Genomic DNA, 12,727 nt, shown 5'->3' with positions numbered 1-12,727 from the left:
TTTTTGTTCAATCTTGGTTCTACGAGAAGTGAAAGAGGTGGGCTCAACCTCTCCTCCTGCTTTGTAGATATCTTTTATACAAAATCCTTAGGGGTGCCTGTTTTGCACACAAAAAATTCATAGAACCTACAACCGTTGACCGGGCGACTCCATAATTGACAACAAATATGTGTATGGCACCAGTCCTATCTTGCCACCTGGTAAGACAATTATTCATGTTTGTTTAAGAGGAGCTGTGGAGCATTAGTGTTTTATTGATTGATCAAGTGAGAGCTTGATTAATGCAGGTTCATGCTAGTCGCAGTGACCAGTTAATAGAGTCGCGTGGAAGGTCATACACCATTGCTTGGCAAACCCATGCAGTTATGGTAGAAGTGCAGTGACCTAGAGATCAATGAGAAAGGGTTGGCATCTACACAATTATTTTCAAGTCCACCTCTAAAATTTGCAATATTATTTATCATGCTCGCCTCTAGAAAATTTGCAATCTCGATATGGGATTCCATGCCGGTATCATATTGCTGCAGTACAATACACCCGGTATGGAGATTAGTTCAGTGACACTTAGTACATTTTCCATACTAAATACATCGTATGCTCGTACAGGAAGAAGGTGAAGCAAAACTAGCTTAATGTCAAGGAACATGTCAGCTCCCAAAGTGGAATTCTCCTGAAACCTGTACATGATATTTTTCTTTTTTATAACATACTTGTAAGCAAATTAAGGAACAAGAAATTTGTCCAAAATGAGCAAGTCAGATGGCTTGCCAATTCACAAATTAAGATGCATGAAGTATAGCAAGGATATCCAGTGTTTCGGGGGAGGTGGGAGAGAGAAGAGAGGGAAGGGGGGTTGCTCTAGTAAAACACGTTCACCTCCACAAATAAGAGCAGCAATCCACATTCTTGTCGATCATTTGTCCAGCACAACTATGTTTTATTTTATATAGTTGGTAGCATTCTTACAGTATTCAAGAGTGGCAGGGTGAATAGTTACTGATATTTTCTGTCGCTTGCTCTTTGCCCTGCAACGTCGTATCTACAGAGGCATCCAGCTAATCAGGTATTGCTTGAACTAGAGAATAATGGCAGCTACAATTATGAAGGCTGCAACGGTACAGATCAATGCCTGCAAAATTTAGATTAAAAACAACAGCTATGACAGCATGAGAATCCATAGCTAGAAACTGCATGACATAAAACTGGAAACCAAACATGAGTGCAAATTAACCAATATTTTGATATTTAAGTGCAGTTAATTATGACTATTTCTCAGAGCCTCATAATTTTGTCTTAGTAATCTCTTACGGGTTAACATTGCATTATGTGCCGATGAGCTGACAGCTGTGAGAGAGACTTACTGCTATTGCAGAAGCAGCAAGGCCAGCTCGCTCTCTTGGATCCTTGCGGTAGTAATTGCTAAAATACAGAGCTGTGGCATAATACCACATCAAGGGGCAAAGAAATCCTAAAAGAAAACTGCAAAAGAATGATGTTAGCATGAGAAGATGGTATAATAGAGGGAGAAAAGGGAGCAGTAGTAGCACTCACGAAAACCAGCCTATCCCGCACCCAAAGCATGGAAGGGGCCTGTCATACAAACCCCATCGGAAGTCGTCTTCATCTCTTATCAAAGTATACTTTCCATCATGATCCTTATGTTCATAAGATTGCCCTGTTTGACAAAAAAATTTCAATTAGATACACATTAATCAAACATTGATCAATTAGGAACATCAATTCCAGAACTTCTTGTCTACAACAAATAAGAATTTGCTTGTTTGGACTTCCATGTAGAGTTATGCACTCAAAGATGTACTGAAACTAGATGGCATTAGTGAAGCACAGAAAATCAAAATGAAAGCAGAAGATGGACTGGATCTTTTCAGCAAGAAAAAAAATGCACCAAGTGCCTTCAGCATCAGAGTCAATGAGCCTGATCATATATAAATTCTCATTTTGGTGTTATGTCTCTCGAAAGAGGCTTATGCCTCTTTGTCCAATGTAGTAATATCTAGGTGCCTTCATACCTCTACTGGTCTCTAAACAAGTAATAGACGCCATTTTCTGAACTCTTGGGGCTCGTTTGGTTCGCGGGAAGCATTTTTCCTTCTAAAAATATGATTTTTAGGAAGCAAATTTCTAGAAAGAGGATGCCTGAAAAAGTACTTTTGGCATTTTTGGTTGATAATGGAAAAGTGACAAATTTCTAGAGTGCTTATGTTTGGTTGACCATCCACTTTTTTGAGAAAATTATCTATAATTTCTATTATACCCTTAATAAAAATTAGATCTTTAATGCCTCTTTAATGTTGAAGGGCTTTTTTGAAAAAAAATAAAAATAGAGTGATTTCCGGCTCACAGAAAAGTAACTTTTCCATATTTCTCATGGAAAAAACTTTTTCATGAAATGTGGGAATCATATTTCCATGGGAATACAACTTTTCCGTTTCTCTCTTTTGAAAATTCCAACTAAACAAGAGGCATCTCATTATTTTTCCGTTGACCACACTTTCTCCCCCTTCTTTTCCCGCGAACCAAACGAGCCCTTGAAGAATTTGAAACCACCTGGTGTTCAAGCTCCAAAAAAAACATTTAAATTCTACATAAAGTAAATGTTCTGGTGCATTCCACCAATATTTTTTTGATACTCCCGTTAACCTGCCAAAACGCAATCTATATGACATTGTCATGGCCATGATACTTGTATACCGATACAGGCAGGTGATTCTTTCATATTGATAGTGACATCTGATGCTTGAGAATTGGTTACATCATCCAAGTGTTTTCCCGTCAAAGATGGGGTTGTTTATAGATTATAACTTGTGAAAAGAATAAAAGGAAAAAATTAGACATAGCAAGCAAAAAAGTTTATATTCATAATTGCAATTACAATGAAGCAGAATAAAGGAAAACATAAACAAGGAATAATAGCTACCCTGAGACCCCATTATCACTATGGATATTATATTGACGTCCTTACTACTCTGCCAGCCTCCAAACACCTGCTTCAAATAACACAACTTTGTCAGTACTGTTTTAGAAAAGATCAACTATCGGTTTATTTTCTACAGTACACACCAGATTGAGTAATTATATCGGTAATAGTATGAAGAAAACCGACATGAATCTTCAAGAATGGCACATTTATGAGATTATAAGTCCAGTAAAAAAAAAGAATAAATAAAATAAAAGGAAGCAAGTTACTGTGTCCCACGAGTTGGCATCTATTAAGATGGAACTTTCGAGTATCCAGACAATAATAATAATAAAAAAAATCAATAGTTTGGCATTTTTGATACAAGCAGGTAATGCAACCAAAGCTATAATCATCACACATTTCCCAACTATTATAGTCGGTCTTTTGAATCCTCAATTGTCAATGTTTCCTATTTTGGGGCTACAGCTGGTATCATTTCAAGATTTTCCAAATCGCTTCTCACAACTTAAAATCTCGGACACTTGCGATCCAATACCATGTCATATGGAAAAGGTGAAAGTTGCCATTAGGTTGACAGCCAGTCATAGAAAGTAGCTCAAACAGGTGCACTCCAAACCAAATTCAAATAAGAGAAGGTTGACATGGATGTTGCATCCTGTGCCTCATTAAGTAAATCTGATTTACAGGAAAAAGCATGAAATTCTGATGAAAAGTATGTTAAGAACTCCCAGCTTCTCAGGATACTGCTAAAAGATTTTCTAAATAGAAAATTTTTTGCCACCAAAAAAGGCTTCAGGTAGATTCTTCCAAGTACAAAAGGTGATTATTTCCTGAAAAGCAAGCTACTTGTTATGCATAAAGGAGGCAAAAACGTTTGCACTAAGCTGCTGGAGCACTTATAATTTGGCTACCAATTATGTTAACAGTACAACATCTTTAAAAGATATAAAACCTCATTTAAGGCTGGTGCCTTGGAAATTTGAAGACAAAAGTCAAGTTCACAGCTTTGTCCGGTAAGTAGCAACAGTCATCCCAATAACTGAGGACCCCTATCACCCCTTCCACATGATTAAAAACGCAACACAGCGTGGCAAAAACATGCATTTGATAACCATTGGCTGATTGATGTATGATAACTTTGTAAGTAGCAAAATGTATGTCATACAACCAAAAGTCTTCCAAACCTTTTATTTTCTTACTTTTCTTCTATTGGTTGTTAAATGCTATATATATAGTACTTATAAGACAACACAATCCAAAATAGCATATTGATGAAGAATGCATTCAACCAGGTCCCTTTTTTCTGCATGAGTTGGCCAACAAAGATCGAGCAGAGGGAATACCATAAATGTATACTGAGTTGCACCTGTTTACGAAATAGATTGAAATTACACAAAAGGATGGAATTCTCTGCAAGAGAGGAGATATATAATTATATAGTCTCTTAAATATAAACCAAAATTCGTGCGTTTCCATCAGTAATAGACGTTACTCTGTACTCTTCCAATTTGACCGATAATCTTCAAGTAAACAATCATAGATCTTTCTCGGGCTTAAAGTACTTTGGTAACCGGTCAAGCTATTCAAAAGTACAGTTTGATTAATTGAACTAAGGAACAGAACCCCAAAAGTTCCTCTGCAAGCCTAACCAAGGATTATTTGCAAGACGAGAACAGAAAGAACATGATCATAAAAGAGGGCCCAACTTCTCTTAAACCAACAGAAAATTCAGAAATACACAACAAAAAAATCCGAGCTAACAAAAAGGATGAAATTTTGATTATTTACAGGAGGAAAACGAAAAGATTCTGATCATAATTGATGGGCCCAGCTTCTCTTACACCAAAAGAAAGATTAAAAATACATAGCACCCGTGAATTGCCAAAAACCAATACTTTTCGGGGGCGAAACCATGGCGAAGATCCTAAAAGACACGTCCAATTCAGCTAAAATAATAGCATCGCAAGTGATATCATAGTATCGGGAGAGCAGCTACCCATTACACGCCTAAAAAACACCCTAAATTCCATCAAAAAAGACACCCTAAATTTACAACAACCATAGTGCCAACGAAGCAAAAAAAAACGCGAAATTTCGACATGTGAATGGAATTCTACTCGGTAGGTTATCGATTCAGGCTATTAAATTGAAAAATTTTGCAACCAGCACCAAAATAAAAATCCCCAAAAGAGGAGGGGGAGAGAGGACTTGCCCTGCGGAGAGCGATGAGGAACGGAGAAGCGATGGGTGAGAGGAAGCTTTCTTCGACCAAAATATTATACGTTGGAGAAAAAGTTCCGTCGAGGGCCCGGCGAAGGAACCAAAGGGTTGAGCGGTTGGTAGGAAAAGTGTGCGGGGTTTTAACGTTTCATTAGAGCGTGCGGACTTGGGGATTAATTTATTCAGGTAAATAGGTTTATTTATTGTTTACTCAGTTACCTTCTCACCGGAATAAATAAATATAACATCTACAACACGGAATAAAAAAAATAAATTTGGACTAGTTTAGTATTTTTGTCTTTGCATTTTTCTTACCAAAATTTTTCCCACGTAACCAATCTTACAATTTTTTTTTTTTTTTTTTTATACAAGGGCAGCCCAACCAGTTTTAATATAAGTACAGCCAGTAAAATTAAAAAAGAGAAAAGAACGTAAACATGAAAAAATAGCTATCTCAGTAGTCCAAAAACTGTGCCATAATGTCGAGAAATAAAAAAGACAACCTAATCGGCCGTCCTATTGGCCTTCCTAAGATATAAACTATCCGACAGAAATTCAAGTTTCCCACCAATCAACAAATATCATGCAACAACGGGTGCGCACACCCATACTAATCTTACATATTTAAATACCAAGTTGTTTACATACATTTACTTAATTTTGATGCCTGAACCCCGTACCATCCTTAAAATACTTAAATACTACTAAATTTTTAACCTAAATCTAACAATATTCGTCGGTACCATCATTAATTTATGCCATATCCCCTACAGCATCCTAGCCATATTCATTCATCCTCGACATTAAAAACACCTATGTGAAGATAGCATATATACAAAACTTCTGCTGTTCTTTGCTTCTTATTTTCACCCTTTTTAAGCAATAAACTTTTGCTTACAAAAGATCTGAATGCTTTACGAATTTTTTTAAAAAATTAACAAGGTTCCATCTTACAAGTTGTATGGCCTAATTCATTTTCTTCTTAGAATTTTAAAAATAGAAAGAGAAAATAAAAGCAATATCGAACAGGTAGTTACCTCATTTGGTAAGAGGAAAGAAATTATGGCGAATCAGATGTATAAAAAATATTTTATTATTTTTTCAAATAGCCATTTTTTCAAAATTTATTACTTATTTTTAAAATTTTATTTGGTTATGAGATAAGCTAATCGAGAGCCAATGGTTCAACCTACTCCTGATCTATTTTGCCTTGAAATAAAGTGCTTTAAAATATTTTGCTCCAAATCATATGGAAAAGGAAGTTTTATCGGTTTTTTGAGGTCTCTATTTATCATTCATATAAATAGATTACTTTGTAGATTGTGTTTGGTTGGAACAAAAATATTTACACCCATTAATTTCATCATTTTTTGGAAAAATAATCATTTAAGCATCTAGGCTAAATCATTTCTTCAAAATGATTGAACATTTCTTAAAAACTGGCATATTTTAAGTACTTTATTTTTTTAATATCCTGATCCATTTTATCTTATTTAACCCATAAATAACTTACTTCCATGAAAAGGTAGAATAATTTAGCCTTACTTTTATCCTTACTCCATTTGCTTGTCCGTGGCTTTTATTCTTGAATCAAACAATTCCATAATATTTGGTATTTTATATTAGATCAAATTGGTTAAAAATATTATCATTGTATTTATCCCGCCTTTAACCCTAAAACAAGCATGGTTGTTATATTTGGCGGATTAAGATGGAATGAATAGACGCCTTTGTATTATTTAACACATGTACTTGGATCTATTGCCCAGTGGTTACTAAAAACGACTCAATTACACTATCTAGTTTAACATAATTTGACAATTTTTTTTTAACAAGATAAAAAAAGTAAGATTCATCCATCAATGCATATGAAAAATTTATTTGACCGTATAACATTGGCCTAAAAGCTTAGCATTCAACCTTTATTAGAGCTCGCTCTCACAATCCGGCGGGTAGCTATAGAGCTCATTATGTCAGTCGAGTTAGAAACTATTGGATTGTGGAGCCTGATCCATTTCCTTTTTCAAGACTCCTATGTACACTATGGTGGTGGAGGATCGAGGGAAGACAAGCCGAAAAGAGTTCGAGAAGATTCAGAGTTGAATCAGTAAAGAAAAACCTTCAGCAGGGTCAGGAGTCGACTCCAGCAGACTTGGAGTCGACTCTAGTATGCAGGCAGACTTGGCACAGTTTTTTAGAGTCGACTCAAGATCTGTAGAAGTCGACTCCCACAGTGTTAGAGTCGACTCGAGACATGCAAGAGTCGACTCCCACAGGTAGACAGAGAGTCGTTTTCTGTGGACTGTTTATGAGTCGACTCGCAGAATTGCAGGGGTCGACTCGAGCGCAATTTTCACGCAAGGCTGAATTATGAACCAGGTCCAAGTCTTGTTTTTTTGAGTCCTAATCAAAGTAAGAGATCAGTAGGTATATATAGACTTCTTGAGGAACATGAGGCAGAGTGTGGCAATCTAGAGAAACCCTAGAACTTATCAACAAGAGGTTCCAAAGAGATCCAAGCGTCCAAGGGAGGCGGCAGAATAGTTTGTTCTTAGTGTGCATCAGAAAGACGACGTGTTGTTTGTCTTGAGAGAGATTGTTTGTTGTGAGAAAGAGAGTTTGTTCTCATCTCCTGAATCTCTGCAACTTTCTTTGATCGTATAGTAAAATATTGATATGTGTGTGGCTGTGGACGTAGGAGCAAGAGACTCCGAACTACATAAATTTGTGTATCTTGTGCGTGTGCTATTGTTTTACCGTGTTCTTCTTTCTCCTATTATCCCTTGTATTTTGCAATCGTAGGATTGATCCCTAACAACTGGTATCAGAGCTATCTGGTTCGAAGAAAAAAGTGGGAGCAATGGCGGCTGAAGAAGGCAAGATCAAGATTGACAGATTTGACGGCAAAGACTTCGGTTTCTGGAAGATGCAGATTGAAGATTATCTGTAGCAGAAGAAGCTTCATCTACCTCTTGAAGGTGTGAAACCGAAAGACATGTCACAGGCCGACTGGGATTTATTGCATGGATCATCAGGCTTTGGGAGTTGTTCGCTTGACATTAGCTAAAAACGTCGCGTTCAACATTTTGGAAGAGAAGACAACGGCGGGTTTGTTGAAAGCACTGTCGAATATGTATGAGAAACCTTCAGCCTTCAACAAAGTGTATCTGATGCACCATTTATTCAATCTGAAGATGAGTGAAGGTTCCTCAGTTATGGATCACATCAAAAAGTTCAATCTGATTACGAGCCAGTTGAGTTCAGTAGAGATTAGTTTTGAGGATGAAGTTCATGTCCTAATTCTTCTATCCTCTTTGCCAGAAAGTTGGGGTGCAAAGGTGACAGCTGTAAGCAGTTCTTGCGGCTCAACAAGTTAAAGTTTGAGAAGGTCCGAAATCTAATACTCAGCGAATATATCGAAAGGAGGGAGTCCGGCGTGAACTCTAGTTCGGTCATGAATACATCTGAGGGCAGAGTAAGAACTGTGCAGCGTAGTGAAAACTGTGACAGATCAAAGTTTAAGAGGAGGAGCAAGTCTAGATCGAAAGGTGATGGCTGCTGGCATTGTGGTAAGAAGGGCCACACGAGGAAGAATTGTTGGCTCAGAAAGAAAAATCTGAGCAAGGGGCAGAATGAGAAATCCGTGAATGCAACCACAGAGGAAGTCAATGATGCTCTGATTCTTAGCATGGACAGTCCTATGGAGTCGTAGATCCTAGACTACAGAGCTTCGTTTCATTCTACCTCACGAAAGGAGTGTATGTTGAATTACACTGCAGGAGACTTCGGAAAGGTTTATCTTGCTGATGATGAGCCTTTAGATATTGTGAAGAAAGGTGAAGTTCATATCAAGATGCTGAATCCGTCAGTGTGGAAGCTGAAGAATGTGAGGCATGTTCTAGGCTTAAAGAGAAACTTGATTTCTGTTGGGCAGCTTGACAGCGAAGGGTATATTACTACCTTCGTAGGTGGTTCATGGAAAATCACCAAAGGAGCTATGGTGATAGCACGTGGGAACAAGTTGGGGACACTCGACATGACCAACGACACCAAGAATACGGTGGCATTGGCAAACACGGGAGCAAATAGTAGTCTTTGGCATCGCAGACTCAGGCACATGAGTGAGAAAGGTATGAAGATGATGGTGAAGAAGAACAAGCTAGCATATCTGAAAATTGTTGATGTAGGTCTCTATGAAGATTGCATATTTGGAAAGTAGAAAAAGATCAGTTTCTCAAAGGGTAAAAGAACACCGAAGACAGAAAAGCTAGAGCTTGTACACACAGATGTGTGGGGGCCTTTGCCAGTTGCATCTCTTGGAGGCTCACACTATTATGTCACATTCATTGATGATCTACCAGGAAGGTTTGGATTTATCCCAAATGGAGAAGACCATACGGAGTACACCGCAGCAAAATGGGATGGTTGAGCGTATGAACAGCACCCTGAACGAAAGAGCCAATAGCATGAGAATCCATGATGGTTTGCCCAAGATGTTTTGGGCTGAGGCAGTCAACACTGCAGTATATCTGATAAATAGAGGACTGTCGGTTTTTCTAGATTACAAATTGTCTGAAGAAGAGTGGACAAAAAATATAGTAAATTTGTCACACTTGAGGGTCTTTGGGTATGTCTCCTATGTGCATATCAATGCAAAAAAGGGACAAGCTAGATGCAAATTTCATAAAGTGTTTCTTCATTGGATATGGTGCAGATGATTTTGGTTACAAGTTCTGGGATGCACAAAACAAGAAGGTTATCCGAAGCAAGGATATGATATTCAATGAGCGAGTTCTCTACAAGGACAAGAATACTTCAGATTTTAAGAGTGCAGGGGAGCAGAGCAAGAAAAATCAGCAAGTTAAGTTGCAAGAGATTACAAAAGAAGACGTTGCCAAAAGGGTTCAAGGAAATTTTGAAAATTCAGAAACTGTTGTGGCACAACCTCAACCAAGTGTACTGCAGCTAAGGAGATCTACGAGAATCTCGAAACAATCGGATAGATATTCATTCTCTTTACATTATCTACTGTTGACAGATAGAAGTGAACCTAAGTGTTATGAAGAAGCCATGGAAAGCGAAGATTCGGTGAAGTGGGAGTTAGCCATGAAGGACGAGATGAAATCCTTGGAGAGAATCAAACTTGGGAGCTCAGTACACTACTAGAAGGCAAGAAGGCTTTACAGAATAATTAGGTCTAGAAAGTTAAAGAGGAACATGATAGCAGCAAGAGGTACAAAGTAAGGTTGGTTGTGAAAAGCTTCTAACAGAAGGAAGGTATCGACTACACTGAGATTTTCTCTCAGACAGTCAAATATTCAATAATCAGAGTGATTCTGAGTATTGTGACAGCATAAAATCTATATATGGAGCAGTTGGATGTCATGGTTACATTTCTCCATGGTAAGATTGATGAAGACATCTACATGCAACAACCTGTCGGTTTTACAGTTCCTGGCAAGAAAAACTTTGTATGCAAGCTGAAGAAAAGTTTGTATGATTTGAAACAGGCCCCGAGATTGTGGTACAGAAAGTTCGATAGATTCATGATCAACAATGGTTTTGCAAGATGTCAAGCAGATCATTGATGTTATCTTAAAGTACTTGATGGCAGTTTTATCATCTTACTCCTGTATGTTGACGACATGGTGATAACCGGACCGAACATACAAGAGATTGAAAGATGGAAGAAAGAGTTATCAAGGGAGTTTGCAATGAAAGACATGGGTGCAGCAAAACAGATGCTTGGGCTGAGGATTGAAAGGGATAAGGTGGCTGGAACACTGAAGCTTTCTCAAGATAACTACATTGATAAGGTGCTGGATAGATTCAATATGACAGATGCAGATTCTATGAGGACATCTTTGGCAAGCTACTTCAAACTTTCAAAAGAGCAATCACCCAAGAACGATGAGGAGCTGAAGAAGATGTCAAAGGTATCATATGTTTCAGTTGTAGGCACTCTGATGTATGCTATGATTTGCACGAGACCCGACATTGCACATGCAGTGGGAGTTGTGAGCAGATACATGGCCAATCCAGATAGACAACAATGGGAGGCTGTCAAGTGGATCCTAAGATATTTGAAAGGTACCAGAGATGTGGGCTTGTTTTATAAAAAAGGCAGTCAAACATTACAAGATTTTGTGGATGCAGACCTAGGAGGTGATACTGATAGAAGAAGCACCACAGACTATGTTTATACCATAGATGAGACAGTAGTGAGCTGGGTCTCACATTTGCAAAAGATCGTTGCTCTTTCAACAACTGAGACAGAGCATGTTGCCATTATAAAAGCCAGCAAGGAGATGATTTGGCTGCAGAACCTTTTGAAAAAGCTGAGCAGAGAATAGAACTATAGTGTATTATTCTGCGACAGTCAGAGTGCTATTTACTTAGCCAAGAACCCAATGTTCCATGCGAGAATGAAGCATATATAGCTGAGATATCACTTCATCAGGAAGTTGCTAGAAGATGACAGTTTATTATTTGAGAAGATTCATTGACAAAGATAGTCACTACAGAAAAATTGAGGCTATGCATGGCCTCAATTGGCCTTCAAAGATAGTTGAATGGAGGTGCCGCACAGAGAATACAGATCGAGGTATGGAAGTTTGTTTATTTTCAGATAGATGCACGACTAGATGTATCAGTCTCCAAATGGGAGAGTTGTTGGGTTGTGGAGCCTGATTCATTTCCTTTTTCAAGACCCCTATGTGCACTATGGTGGTGGAGGATCAAGGAAAGACAAGCCAGAAAGAGTTCGAGAAGATTCAGAGTTGAATCAGCTAGGAAAAACCTTCAGTAGGGTTAGGAGTCGACTCCAGCAGACTTGGAGTCGACTCTGGCATGTAGGCAGACTTGGCACAGTTTTTTGGAGTCGACTGCAGATCCGTAGGAGTTGATTCCCACAATGTTGAAGTCGACTCCCACAGGTAGACAGAGAGACGTTTTTTGTGGACTGTTTACGTGTCAACTCGCAGAACTACAGGGGTCGACTCGATTTTTCAAGTGAGGCTGAGTTATGATCCGGGTCCAAGTCAAGGTTTTTTGAGTCCTAATCAAAATAAGAGATCAATAGGAATATATAGACTTCTTGAGGGATACGAGGCAAAGTGTGGCAACTTAGAGAAATCTTAGAACTCATCAACAAGAAGTTCCAAAGAGATCCAAGCGTCAAAGGGAGGCAGCAGAATAGTTTATTCTTAGTGTGCACCGGGACGACGTCCTGTTGTTCATTCGAAAGAGATTGTTTGTTGTGAGAAAGAGAGTTTGTTCTCATCTCCTGAATCTCTGTAACTTTCTTTGATCATATAGTAAAATATTGATCTGTGTGCGGCTGTGGACGTAGGAGCAAGAGACTTCGAACCACATAAATTTGTGTGTCTTGTATGTGTGTTATTGTTTTGCCGTGTTCTTCTTCTTTCTCCTATTATCCCTTGTATTCAGCAATCATAGGGTTGATTCCTAACAGAAACTTGGGCAGAAAGGAATTGGAATATTGAATTCTCGTCAAGGATGATAAATCTAAAATTAGGCATAAATTTCAAAATAAAATATTAGTTA

At 38.2% G+C, this 12,727-nt stretch overlaps 1 protein-coding gene across 1 annotated transcript; it reads right to left on the bottom strand.

Annotated features, from left to right (window-relative positions):
* Positions 1-665: 665 nt before the first annotated feature.
* On the bottom strand, positions 666-5,297 carry LOC103721041 (60S ribosomal protein L18a-like protein). Its single transcript, XM_008811072.3, has 5 exons — positions 5,154-5,297; positions 2,939-3,005; positions 1,552-1,675; positions 1,362-1,479; positions 666-1,129 (listed from the first exon to the last, which is right to left on the bottom strand). The coding sequence occupies exons 2-5, from the start codon at positions 2,949-2,951 to the stop codon at positions 1,076-1,078; spliced, it is 309 nt and encodes a 102-aa protein (XP_008809294.1). The 5' UTR covers positions 2,952-3,005; positions 5,154-5,297; the 3' UTR covers positions 666-1,075.
* Between the last annotated feature and the right edge of the window lie 7,430 nt (positions 5,298-12,727).

The sequence above is a fragment of the Phoenix dactylifera genome, chromosome 4 (assembly GCF_009389715.1).
Source record: "Phoenix dactylifera cultivar Barhee BC4 chromosome 4, palm_55x_up_171113_PBpolish2nd_filt_p, whole genome shotgun sequence".
In the NCBI taxonomy this organism is placed as follows: domain Eukaryota; kingdom Viridiplantae; phylum Streptophyta; class Magnoliopsida; order Arecales; family Arecaceae; genus Phoenix; species Phoenix dactylifera.
This window is presented reverse-complemented; position numbering and strand designations above follow the sequence as displayed.

Bases quoted from the DNA above. Each gene is read 5' to 3' on its own strand.
- LOC103721041 (XM_008811072.3), bottom strand. The intron at 1,480-1,551 runs GTGAGTGCTACT...ATTCTTTTGCAG, and splicing joins TGCGGGATAGGCTGGTTTTC to TTTTCTTTTAGGATTTCTTT. The intron at 1,130-1,361 runs GTAAGTCTCTCT...TAAATTTTGCAG, and splicing joins TTGCTGCTTCTGCAATAGCA to GCATTGATCTGTACCGTTGC.